Here is an 11409-nt window from a genome sequence, read left to right as displayed (position 1 = left end):
ACATCTCACTACAATTTCACCTTCATGTGAGAATGAATTACTTGGATTAAACTTTGTATTGACATGATTATTTACATTCTTATGGTATAATTAAAAAAATGATATTGATGAAAAAAAAATTTCTCCAAACAACGTACGTTCGTAATTAACCCAGAAACGTCGGCAATAAAATAAAAATGGTATTTTTCTGAAGTACATCTAACCTGACCGCTCCTCACTACTTCAACCAATTTTTTGTAAAATTATGAGATATCCTCATGGGGTCTGCGTGAGAGGAATCTGTCGTTTGGCGTTCTTTACAGATCAATTTGGCCTGTCAAACATTTTTGGTCATTTGTGTCGATGGATGTCTTGATCCCTCGCCCTACTTTTAACCCTGGACAAATTGGGAGGATCAGCAGAGCGAAATGACCAGAAAAGACAAACTACCGAACTACTTTTTAACTATAACACGGACTCAATTCCAATTGATATCATTTACCTTGATCGTGGGTATCACAGACTCTTAATTTACAAACTGGAGGGGCTTGGAATCCATCGTACTTTCCTACATTTCCTAAATCTCTCTGACAGGAATTTTAAAGTCAAGATTGATCAAGCATATTCTAATACTCATCCAGTGCTTTGCGGAGTTACGCATGGGGTACAATTCTTGGGTCCATTGTTCTGTATTGTATTCTGATTGATTCATGATATCAGCACTTGTGCAGATGATACTAAGTTATTTGCAAATCTCTTCCGATTTGACCATGAGGCATGAATCAAACTTCCTGAAGGGATTGTTTTGGAAATTCAACCGTCACCAAGTATTTCGCTCTTCGTCGAGAATGAGCGAAATTGCTTACTTGAATGTAAGTACGTATTCGGCAGCAGGTTCCTCAATTTAAACAACTTATTTGATGAAAGGTTCACAAAACAAAATAAAATTATCAAGTTAAATTAGGTACCTAGGTACATTAAAATAAACAATTTCACTAGTTTTTATTATAAGAAATGGTTGTTTTCAGTTTTTTAAAATTATTATTATAATTTCTTTAATTTTTTAATATTTTCAAAAAAATGCTAGCGCCGTCAATTTTGAAAGTGTTCCGAAGATGTACCCATTCTTCATAGAAAAAATCTAATTAAAAAATTTAAAAATTTGGGGTTCCCATTTGAAATCAAAAAGTGACGTCGAAAAAAAAAAGACGATGGCTTTGGAATATGCCAAAAAATATAAGGAGGATTACCATTGGTAAATTTTTTGTATATGTTCAAAACATAGGGAAAACCTGAGCATATTCATACGCAAAATTCACCGTAATTGGTTTACAAAATTGTCAAAAAATTTCTTACTCGTGTAGCTCCTGTTGACAAAATCTTTTTGTACCAAACAAACATCTAACAGAAAAAAAAGCCAGAGTAGACGAGGACCAGGATGAAAAGACTAAATTCCAATTAAAAGTTATTGAAAAGATTAATATTTAAACAAAGTCAGAAATAAATAACTTTTCTAACTTGTAGTTTTGTGAATAGTCACTGTTGTATATATATANTATATACAAACTTACATATAACATTTGTATACAGCTCCATTTTCTTGATTCAGTAAACCGATTTATTATCCGTAAAAATAATAGAATTAACCATAATTGATTTACACTAGTGACTACTCAAATTATTTCTGACCCATGTACCTCCTGTGGACAAAACTCTCTAGTCCAAACAAAACAAACATATGAGAGAAAAAACAAATAAAACATATAGACGAGGACCAGGATGAATGGACCAAATTACAATTAAAATGTTATTGAAAATATTAATATTTAAGCAAAAAGCAGATATAAAAATCCTTTCTTACTTGTAACCTAGGTCGTAATGTTGTAATATTTCTCTAAACATACATCCACTCAATATTCATATATTCACACACACACACACACACACACACATATATATATATACATACGAACATACGTATCCACTTTTTTATACTGCTCCAATTTTTTCATTATGTAAACCGATTTATTATCCGTAGAATCATAGAATTTACCTTAATTGGTTTACAAAATTGACCAAAAAACTCTAAATTTTGACTAGTGACTATTAACATTATTTCTGACTCGTGTACCTCCTGTGGACAAAACCCTCTAGTCCAAACAAAACAAACATCTGACAAAAAAACCCACACAGCTAGGGTAGGCGGGGATCAGGATGAATCCACCAAATTAAATTAAAATGTTATTGAAAATGTTAATATGTAAACGAAAGTCAGATATAAAAAACCTTTTTTATTTGTAAGCTAGGTCGTAATGCTGAAATGAATATTTAAAGTAGATAAGAAGAGTCGGTTTCTGGCTTGAACGTTTAACAATTATGGAAATAGCCGTGGAGTTGAAAAGTATTTAGTGTTAAATGGTTAGAAATGTCCGAGGAATCGTGGTAGGGGATCGAGGGTGTTAAATGTACGCCGGGGAGAGTTGTATGTAATAATCTGTCGGAAAGTGGCTTGTGGTATGGGAAGATTAGTTGATATGAGGTCGGTAGGGGTGGAGCCCCGCCTCCGGCACCGCCCTCCCGTCACTACGAGCCGGGGGCGGCCGCGGCGAAACGAAGCAGTCGAGTGGGCCGCCAGTGGCAGGAATGTCCGCCTCGAGTGAAGGTGTCGTCAAGCGGCCTTCCTTCTGCATCGAGTCCCTTCTGGGCGAGGATGCGACAGGCAGCGAAGGCAGCATCTCCCCGGGCAGCGAGATCGTCCAGCCGACTTCTTTCAGCCGGCAGAGCCCTGGCAACCAGATGCAGCCAGCGGCACCGGCTTCTCAACCACCTCCTCTATCCGCCTTTACACCTCTGTACAACAAAAAACAAGCGAGCCTTCATCAGCTGCAGCTCGAATGGCTCGCGAGGACCGGCATGTTGTATGCAGCACCAAGGCTTCATTTACCAGGTACCTTACTAAGCCACAACCTGCCGTTCCATTCTTCCTCCATAAAATAAAATTTCATTACTTTTTGCCGTCTAAACTTTTGCGATATGAAAATTTCGTTTTTGATACACCATCGGCGATTAAAATGTCCTAAATTAGTTCATTTTATTCCCCTCAAACGTGCCCAAGGTACTCCCTCTCAGTAGGTAGATTACAAAGATATCAATGTATTGTATCCCACAATATTTGCTTCTAAAAAATAAAATATACAGTTATATTAGGTTGGTAAGAAAATAATGATTGTTTTATTTTTACAGTATATATGCTTATTTTTTATTCCTGGCATGTTTTTAACTATTCGGAGATGTATTGTCCATTGTTTGCAATAACTTTTTGCCATCTTTCAAGTGGCAGTCTATTCGTTTCGCATCTTTTGAGTGCATTAACAAACATACCTATACACCTTTCTATATATCTACAATTTTTTGTGCATTCTGTAAACCGATTTATAATCAGTAGCATCGTAGAATTTACCGTAATTGGTTTACGATATTGTCAAAAAAACATCTATATTTTGACTAGTGACTATTCACATTATTTCTGACTCGTGTACCTCCTGTGGACAAAACAAACATCTGATAGAAAAAAAACAAACAAATAAAACAGCTATGGTAGGCGAGGACCAGTATGAATCCATCAAATTACAATTAAAATGTTGTTGAAAATATTAATATTTAAACAAAAATCAGATATAAAAACCTTTCTTACTTGTGGGCTAATGTTGAAATAAAGATACACACACACACACATGTATACATACAAACATACATATACAGGTTTCTATACAGCTCAAAGTTTTGTCCAATCAAACAACATTGACCGAAATAAATAGTAAATAAATAGTACAAGGTGAAATGTCCGGAGAATGTGGCGGGTGTGATAAAATTTCCCAATTCAGATGAGTGAATAATTGTTTGGTCCTCAAAGCAACGGGGGCGTTGTCGTGGTGAAAGATTACACCTTTTTTATTTTCTGGATTTCAAAAAACAAAAAGGAAAAACAACTAAATAAAAAGGAAAAAAGAAAACCTATTCTGTTTGCTAGTGCAGGCCGTTTTTGCTTTAATTGAAGGTCCAAACGGGTTAGGTGTTCACAGTATAGTTAAATATTAACCGTTTGCCCTTGTGGTAAAAGCTCAAAATACAAGGGGCACCTGTCCCACCAAATGCACAGCATACTTTTTATGTGCGTTTTTTGTTTTGGAACGACTGGAGGCCGTTGACCAGGTTGGCAATACACTTTATTGAGGACTATATTTTTGTATGTGATTCATTTTTCATCACCCAGTAACCAATCTATTAAGAAATGGATCGTAAGTGACGATAGATGAGCAACGATTAAAGAGCAAATTGAGAGATCCGCCAAATTCTTACCGCTGGGATCCATGCAGCCTACTTTTGAACAAGTCTTTGGATGTGGTTTCCAATGGTTGTATGGGAAAAATTTAACATCTTCCTACTTCTCGGGTCGTCAAATAGAGATTTTCTTCTCGCCTATGCCTCAATATATCATCAACCTCAGAAGGACGTCCACTGAGCATCCAGCGTTCCATCTTGATGAACAAATTTCCTTCTCTAAATCGAGCAAACCACCGTTGGACTTTACAACATTAGTACCAAACACTACGCGAAATTTTCAGTTGCAACGGTCACATTGTTCCCTTTTAAAATACAGTAAACAATACCTTAAATGCGTTTAAAGAGTTAGTTTAGAGTTTTTACAAAGACATGATTATCTATTACATTATTCGACACAACTAAAGAAGTTGAAACAAAAACTGAGGAGAAATTTTAACTTAGGGATTAAACAAGCGTATATGTTAACAAAAATAATATAGATAAATAATGAAAATATTGAGGTAATTAATTCACTAATTGAAAAACGACACTACTTTCTTGCGAAACCAATATATAGATATATTTTTATAGAAATAGATCACGTCAGATCTGGTTCTATGAATCCAAACTTTAAATTCATAGTATTTGAAACAGTAAATTTCAAATTGTGAATATACGACCATATTTTTTATCTTTTTAAATTATTAATTAAAATTGTAAAGTCCTAAGCTCAAGAAAGAAACTGAGTGTTTTCTTTCTAATTCTTCATTCCTAATTTTTTCCAAACATATACATGACAAAACATGATTTATTTTGTAACCAACAGAAAAGTGTGCTAAGATAATACACAAATATAATTTTTACCGTTATCTGATCTAGCTAACGTATTACACCCGATGACTAAAAACGTATTTTCCAATGAGCAGTGTATCCATTTAAAATGTAATTGGGTAATTATACTACAATATAAATCTAATTACTTTTTATAATGACTGTTTAATTCAAAACATACATGTGTAATAACAATGTTTCAATCTTTAATCTGATGCAAGACCTACCTCAACCAACGTTATGCATTTACGTAATAGATTTCAAAAATATACCAAAGCAACGGACTTTTAAGAAATTTATTTAAAAAAAGACTAATTAAAGGTCACAACATTTTTTTAATGGAATTTGTAACATTGATATGTAAATTAGACAAAATTCGAACTATGTACATCCAAATGTACAGTTTTTAGATTAAAAAAATAACATAATTTTTACCAGTTAAACTGTTAAAATCATGTGAAACTGAAAACAGTAACAAATAAAACGCATGAAAAAGGAAATCTGAAGTTACTCTGGTTTGTCCTGGATGCTGGATGGAAAAGGAATCTTAGCCATTAAATGCAATAGATTTGCTTAATTTTCATTCATTCTGATTGATATTTAATCTGAATTGATATTTCGATTGATAAGATTGATTCAGTACTTGAAAAACCTTTGTTTATTTCTTGGCGTTCGAATTAATTTACGTGTATTAAGAAAACATCAATTTTCTCGCCGTTTTGACCTATCAGCGTGTTTTGCCTTCATCAGTAAGGATTTGGGTTTCCTCACTCTGATTGTATCCCTGCCCACACCGCTAAAGATGGTGAAATGCAAAAACGTTTTTCATATGAAGTGTTTCGGATTTTTTCCCATATTTTTCCTAATTGGTAAGGAAAACCCAAATTGTGAGATGTCTTCTTGGATTCTGCACAGTTATAAATGGATCTATATTTCGATCGTTTCCAATCATTTTATTGCCGTATTTGTATTTGTGCCTCACCCTACTTCTATCCTTGCCAACACCACTGAAACTAAGCGCAAAGACTTATTTTTATTAGCACTGTTTGTTGTCTGACGGGTTTTGGATGTTTACCAATAATAGTGATGGATTGGTGACGTGTTTCACCTCTTTGTAATCTGTAGTGATGGTTTGGGATGGTGCCTCACCCTGCTTATATCCTTGACTCACTTCTCAACAATGAAAAATGCCAAAATTGATTTTTCGTCTGTCGGGCGAGTTTCAGCTTTTTGTGATCATCCGTAGCGAGTTTTCTTTGGTGCCTCACCCCGCTTGTAGGGGCCCACAAATATAAAAGTCTTAATTAACAACAATAGCATAAATTGACGATGAAAAACATGAATTAGAAGATTTCGTTTTGAAGTCTTCGGTCTTCATTCGGTCGGTAGAAGATGCGGGCATTCATGTTTTCTTCAACGGTATGAATGGCAATTTTACAATCCTCAATGCCAGGTTTGTGTTTGTATCTCACCTTGTTTATATCCCTGTCCACACCACTGAAGATGGTGAAGTACAGAAGATTGGTTTTGGTGTGCCTATCATAGCAAACTTTCCTCTAACGGGCTATCGCTTTTTGCCAGCAGTAGTTACTGTTCGTGCCTCAACATGCTTATATCCTTACTACACAAATAAAAGTCCTGAAATAGTGAGATTTCCTCTTCAAGGCTGAGGCATAGTTAAGAAATCTGTAGTTTGGTCGGTTCCGATTATTTTTGGTTAATATTATCTTCAGACGCATCTTGGCTTTTTCAATGGTGGTGGTTTGGTTTGGTGCCTTACCCTCCTTATAATAACAATATATAATATATAAAAATGTAATAACAATATAACATAATATAATAACAATATTTGAAAATAGCATCTGTTGGATGTTCATTTCCGATCAGTTTTGTTTACCTACAGTTGCTGTTTCGGTCTGTATAAGCAAGGCGAGGCACTAACTATACCATGACAATGCAAAACATTTCCGAACATAACGGTCCTCCATTTCTAGATGGTTTGCTTTGTTAGACGCGTTTTAGTGGTCGGTCAGGGGTTATGGGCAGGCTGAGGCTCTAACTTAAACCCATCACTGATGGCGAAATGCAGCCCGCCTGGCATACCAAAATTCCAGACCAAGAAACCTGTAGTTAGACCTCATACATCAAGGAGAACTCAAGAATTGGTCGTTTTTACAAACGTGTTAATTAAAAGAAACGATACTTCACGAGATGGGATAGAAATAATAATTTTGCAAATGACGGGTTGATGATAACAAGGCGAAGCCAAACAGGTTGGGGAGCATACTACGAGAGAACGAGCGAAAGTGGGCGGACGATTGTATGCCTGCATAAATCAGATTTATCATGATCCACCTCTCCAACTTCTCCCCCTTTAACTCAATGTTGACTTTGAGTAGTCATAGCAACATCCCTCAACCGGCAAATATGTGGAGTCAATGAAACCGCCCTCACTCTACCTGTTTTCAGGGCTTTTTAACCTTTTCATTTAGTCCACGATGAACGATTCGTTTCGAAATGCCAATAAAAGTAATTTTGCATTACATTTATTAAATTTATTTCTTGCATGAGCTTATCGATTGAATTTGTTCGGATAAAAGGACCTGCTAAGCACCACTGTTAAAGAATTACAACAAACTCTGGCGTTGTTAATCCTATGAAACGTGAATGGTGGATCCTGGCAGGAGTTCGACACGATGAATTTCTTATTTGGTCCGACGAGAAATGTGTCTGGAAACAAAACTGCCTGTCTTTTGACTAAATGTAACTCTGTTTATAATTAACTTTGCAGAGTTCATACAACTTATGTCAGGACTCCACAGTTCTAGAAAAGGTATGGAACGGAATTTACAGTGCCCCCATAGGAACTGAAAAATGTTTGACCCCAGGTTTCTGGTTTTCGTGACACGTGATGATCTTTTGGCCAAAACATGAGATTTTTTTTTGAGGGGGGGAACAAAAACAAGTTGTACCCTCTTCACCGATTGTCAGGTCGTAAGTTCGTGCGACATAGTAGTTTCGCTCCTTTCCCATGTCTTATTGATGGTAACTACCAGTGTCTTTCGATATTCCACACTCCCTGGCAAGTACGCCAGTATTGATTCTACAATTTACTTTAGAACTTTTTCAATAGCCATGGATGGTCGTTATCCTCTCTAAGTATGTAAACCCAAACACTCCGCAATCCAGCAAGTGCTTCGCGTTGTAGACCACCTATCCTCATCCTTTGAGCGTAAAAAATACTGTATAGGGATCTTCCTAGGCGTTTCACCGCATGTGGCATGAGAGACACATAAACAAACTAAAGCGCATCCTTCTTTATACGTAATCCTCTGCTCCTACCTCACAGGACCATTCTTCCGACTTCGCCAAAGGTCGAACTTCTCCGCGTACTGTTTTGTAGGAGCGGGTGTGCCACAGGACAGGGTATTCTGACCAATCCTATTCCTCCAACTACACCTCTATCCACCTTGCATCCTTTGCAGTCGACACAGCAGTGCTTTCCACTGATCCATTCCGCAATTCACACACGTACAACTAATAGCCGAATGGAACTAACTTTGGAGGAGAAAAATCAACACAAATATACTCATGTTACATTTACCTCCGGTGCGAAACCCCTCACTCAATATTCCTCAAAAACATTCCTTCCTAGAACAGACTGCGTACTTCGGGTTTTTATCAAGATTTAAGCTTAACCTGAAACCGACACCTACAAGTAAACAGAAAAGGACTAAACTAAAAGATACTTCAGACTACTCAACAAACGCCTTGGACTCAAATCTAACATGTCGACAAAAAACAAACTGACACTACAAAACTCTACTGAAACCGATTTGTATATATGGACTGGAACTAATGGGCACCACTAAACCTACCAACATCCCACGAATTCAATCCTTCCAATCCAAATTTTCAAAATCATATTTTACATTCCCTACTATGTCTCTACTATACTCCACACTGACCTCAAAATATCGTTTATACAGAAATTAGTCCTCACCAAATTTTCTAAGTTCCACGATAAACTCTCCACCCACCCCCAACTCACTAGCCCAATCCATGCCCAACATAATCCAATCCCTATAATCCCGTCAGAAAACTAATTCTGAGGTATATCCTTGTGGATTGCAGGGTGATGAACTCTTAAATGTATGTAATGTAAATGTATCTTGGTCGCTTGCAATCATTTTCTGTCTGCATTCTCTCGTTATGTTGCATGTTGTTTCGCCATTGGGTTTGAGTTGGTGTCTCCCCCTGCATAGAACTTTGAGCTAAAACGCGTAATAGCAGTCCAGCACTGATTGAAACTGACAGTAAAAAATTATAGAAATATTCGCAATGAAAGAGAGCCTAAGATCTCCTTGCTACAACTATCGCTAAGTATTAATTCATTAACTTCAATGCGTTAATCTTAATTAATAATCATTATTCCACGGTATGGTAGTGATATCCTATATAACTTTTTTTACCTCAGAATCATGTTATTGTTCTGGAACTATCTTGTTTATCAATTCAGGCGATGTTTGTAGCAAGCTTGCTAAACAGGAGGATTAAAGTTTTAATCTTATCACAGTCTTCCAGGTCTTAAACAAACATGCATTTGTTTCTATCTATCTGCATTTCTTCTATCTGCCCCTCACTGCGTTTGTCTGATGTCTCTCTTTCATCGTACGTCTGCTTGTCCCTCTATGGCTCCATGTCGTTCAGTCTTCGATTCTTTGTCTCTCTCCTCTCTCTCTCACACGCACACACAGTTTCACTCTCCTCTCTCCCTCACTCTTTCTCTTTCTGCCTTTCAGTGTGTTTGTCTGGTGTGTCTTTCATCGTCTCTTTGTTTGTCCGTCTTTTTGGCCTACCATCTTTCTTTCTTTTCTAGTCTTTTTGTCTGTCTGTTTCTCTCTCTCTCTCTCTCTCTCTCTCTCTCTCTCTCTCTCTCTCTCTCTCTCACACACACACACCTACACACACACCTACACACACACCTACACACACACCCACGCACGCACGCACATACACACACAGTGAATTAGTCTGTGTGGATAGAATTAGGTTAAAGTGAAAGCAAAGAGCCTTCTTAAAATTACAACGGAAAAAGATATCACTACATAAATACTAGGAATGGGACAAAGTAAACACTTGAGCCAGTTTACTAATTCAGTTTTAATTCGATCCATCAACTTCCATCAGACGTTATCTCGACTCTTTCCTACCGAATATCTGGCGAGGTGTTGAGAAACTTTACCTTTCAGACTTTTTTTCTCCCCTCCCCCCCAAGACACGAAGAACGTTCTTAGAGTACAAATATCGGACCTGGATAAATTCAAGAAATTAGGTCTTGTTGTAAATTTAAGATGAGAATTTAGTTAATTTTAAGTGGAATTTGTAATAAAAGACTAACAGTCGAGACTATCAATTTTCGGCCGATTTCGGTGGAAAGTACAAAGAACCTGCATATGTACCGAGTCTTTTTTTCCCTTAATTTCAATTATTTTTCGACCGAAGGTGAATTGTATTGAGCTACACTCCGAAATTGAGGCTCCATAAGGGGAGGGATCGGAGGGACCGAGTTATCTCCTCTCGTTCCTCTTGCCCTGGGGTTTGCTTTTGGCTTATCCTTGTCAATATGTACACTAGTGTTCCATGTTCACAATTAGGGATTGGCGAGCTCACAGATGTCACACTCTGCCCACATGTCGCTTTTATCACACTTTCCATTCTCCCGTACCGTGACAAAGACAATACTCTCATTTGAACCTCGTTGGGGTTTTTTTCTCGACAAAATAATTTATTATTTAATAACCCGAACTGAAAGCAGTTGTTAGTAAGGTATAAAAAACAAATGGACTTTTTATCCAAATTGTTTATTAGCATCTAAGTTTGTTTATAAAATCTTTAGCTCATTCAGTGGTTTGTCTACGTGCTATTTATTATTATTATTATTTTTTATATAAAATAATATCGCTCTATCGCTCTTTTGTGTTGTATTGGATTGAGTTTTTCTATGCTTGGATCGAAATTGAAAGACCAAACCAATCAAGTCAAAATAACAGAAAAAAGGAGAAAATTAACTAATATGTTGTTTGTTTTTAAAATAATTTCCAAATCGATTTTTTTTAATCCAAATTGTTTACAAGTATCTAAGTTTGTTTATAAAATCTTTAGCTCATTCAGTAATTTGTCTACGTGCTATTTTTTCCTTTCTTTTACGAGGGTTCGCAACAGGAGAGGTCATATAAACCCTCAGGATGCCGGTGTTTTTGAAAAAAAAAAAAA

The 11409-nt window shown here is 36.5% G+C and overlaps 1 protein-coding gene across 1 annotated transcript in view; it reads left to right on the top strand.

Annotated features, from left to right (window-relative positions):
* The first annotated feature begins 2352 nt into the window (after positions 1-2352).
* Positions 2353-11409, top strand: part of LOC106661491 (motor neuron and pancreas homeobox protein 1-like) — a 37407-nt gene continuing 28350 nt past the window's right edge. The window contains exon 1 of the mRNA XM_014384938.2: positions 2353-2926. Coding sequence (XP_014240424.1) covers positions 2623-2926 — 304 coding nt within the window. The 5' untranslated portion in view covers positions 2353-2622. The remainder of the gene's footprint in view (positions 2927-11409) is intronic.

The sequence above is a fragment of the Cimex lectularius genome, unplaced genomic scaffold (assembly GCF_000648675.2).
Source record: "Cimex lectularius strain Harlan isolate CLEC.00 unplaced genomic scaffold, Clec_2.1 scaffold20, whole genome shotgun sequence".
NCBI lineage: Eukaryota > Metazoa > Arthropoda > Insecta > Hemiptera > Cimicidae > Cimex > Cimex lectularius.
This window is presented reverse-complemented; position numbering and strand designations above follow the sequence as displayed.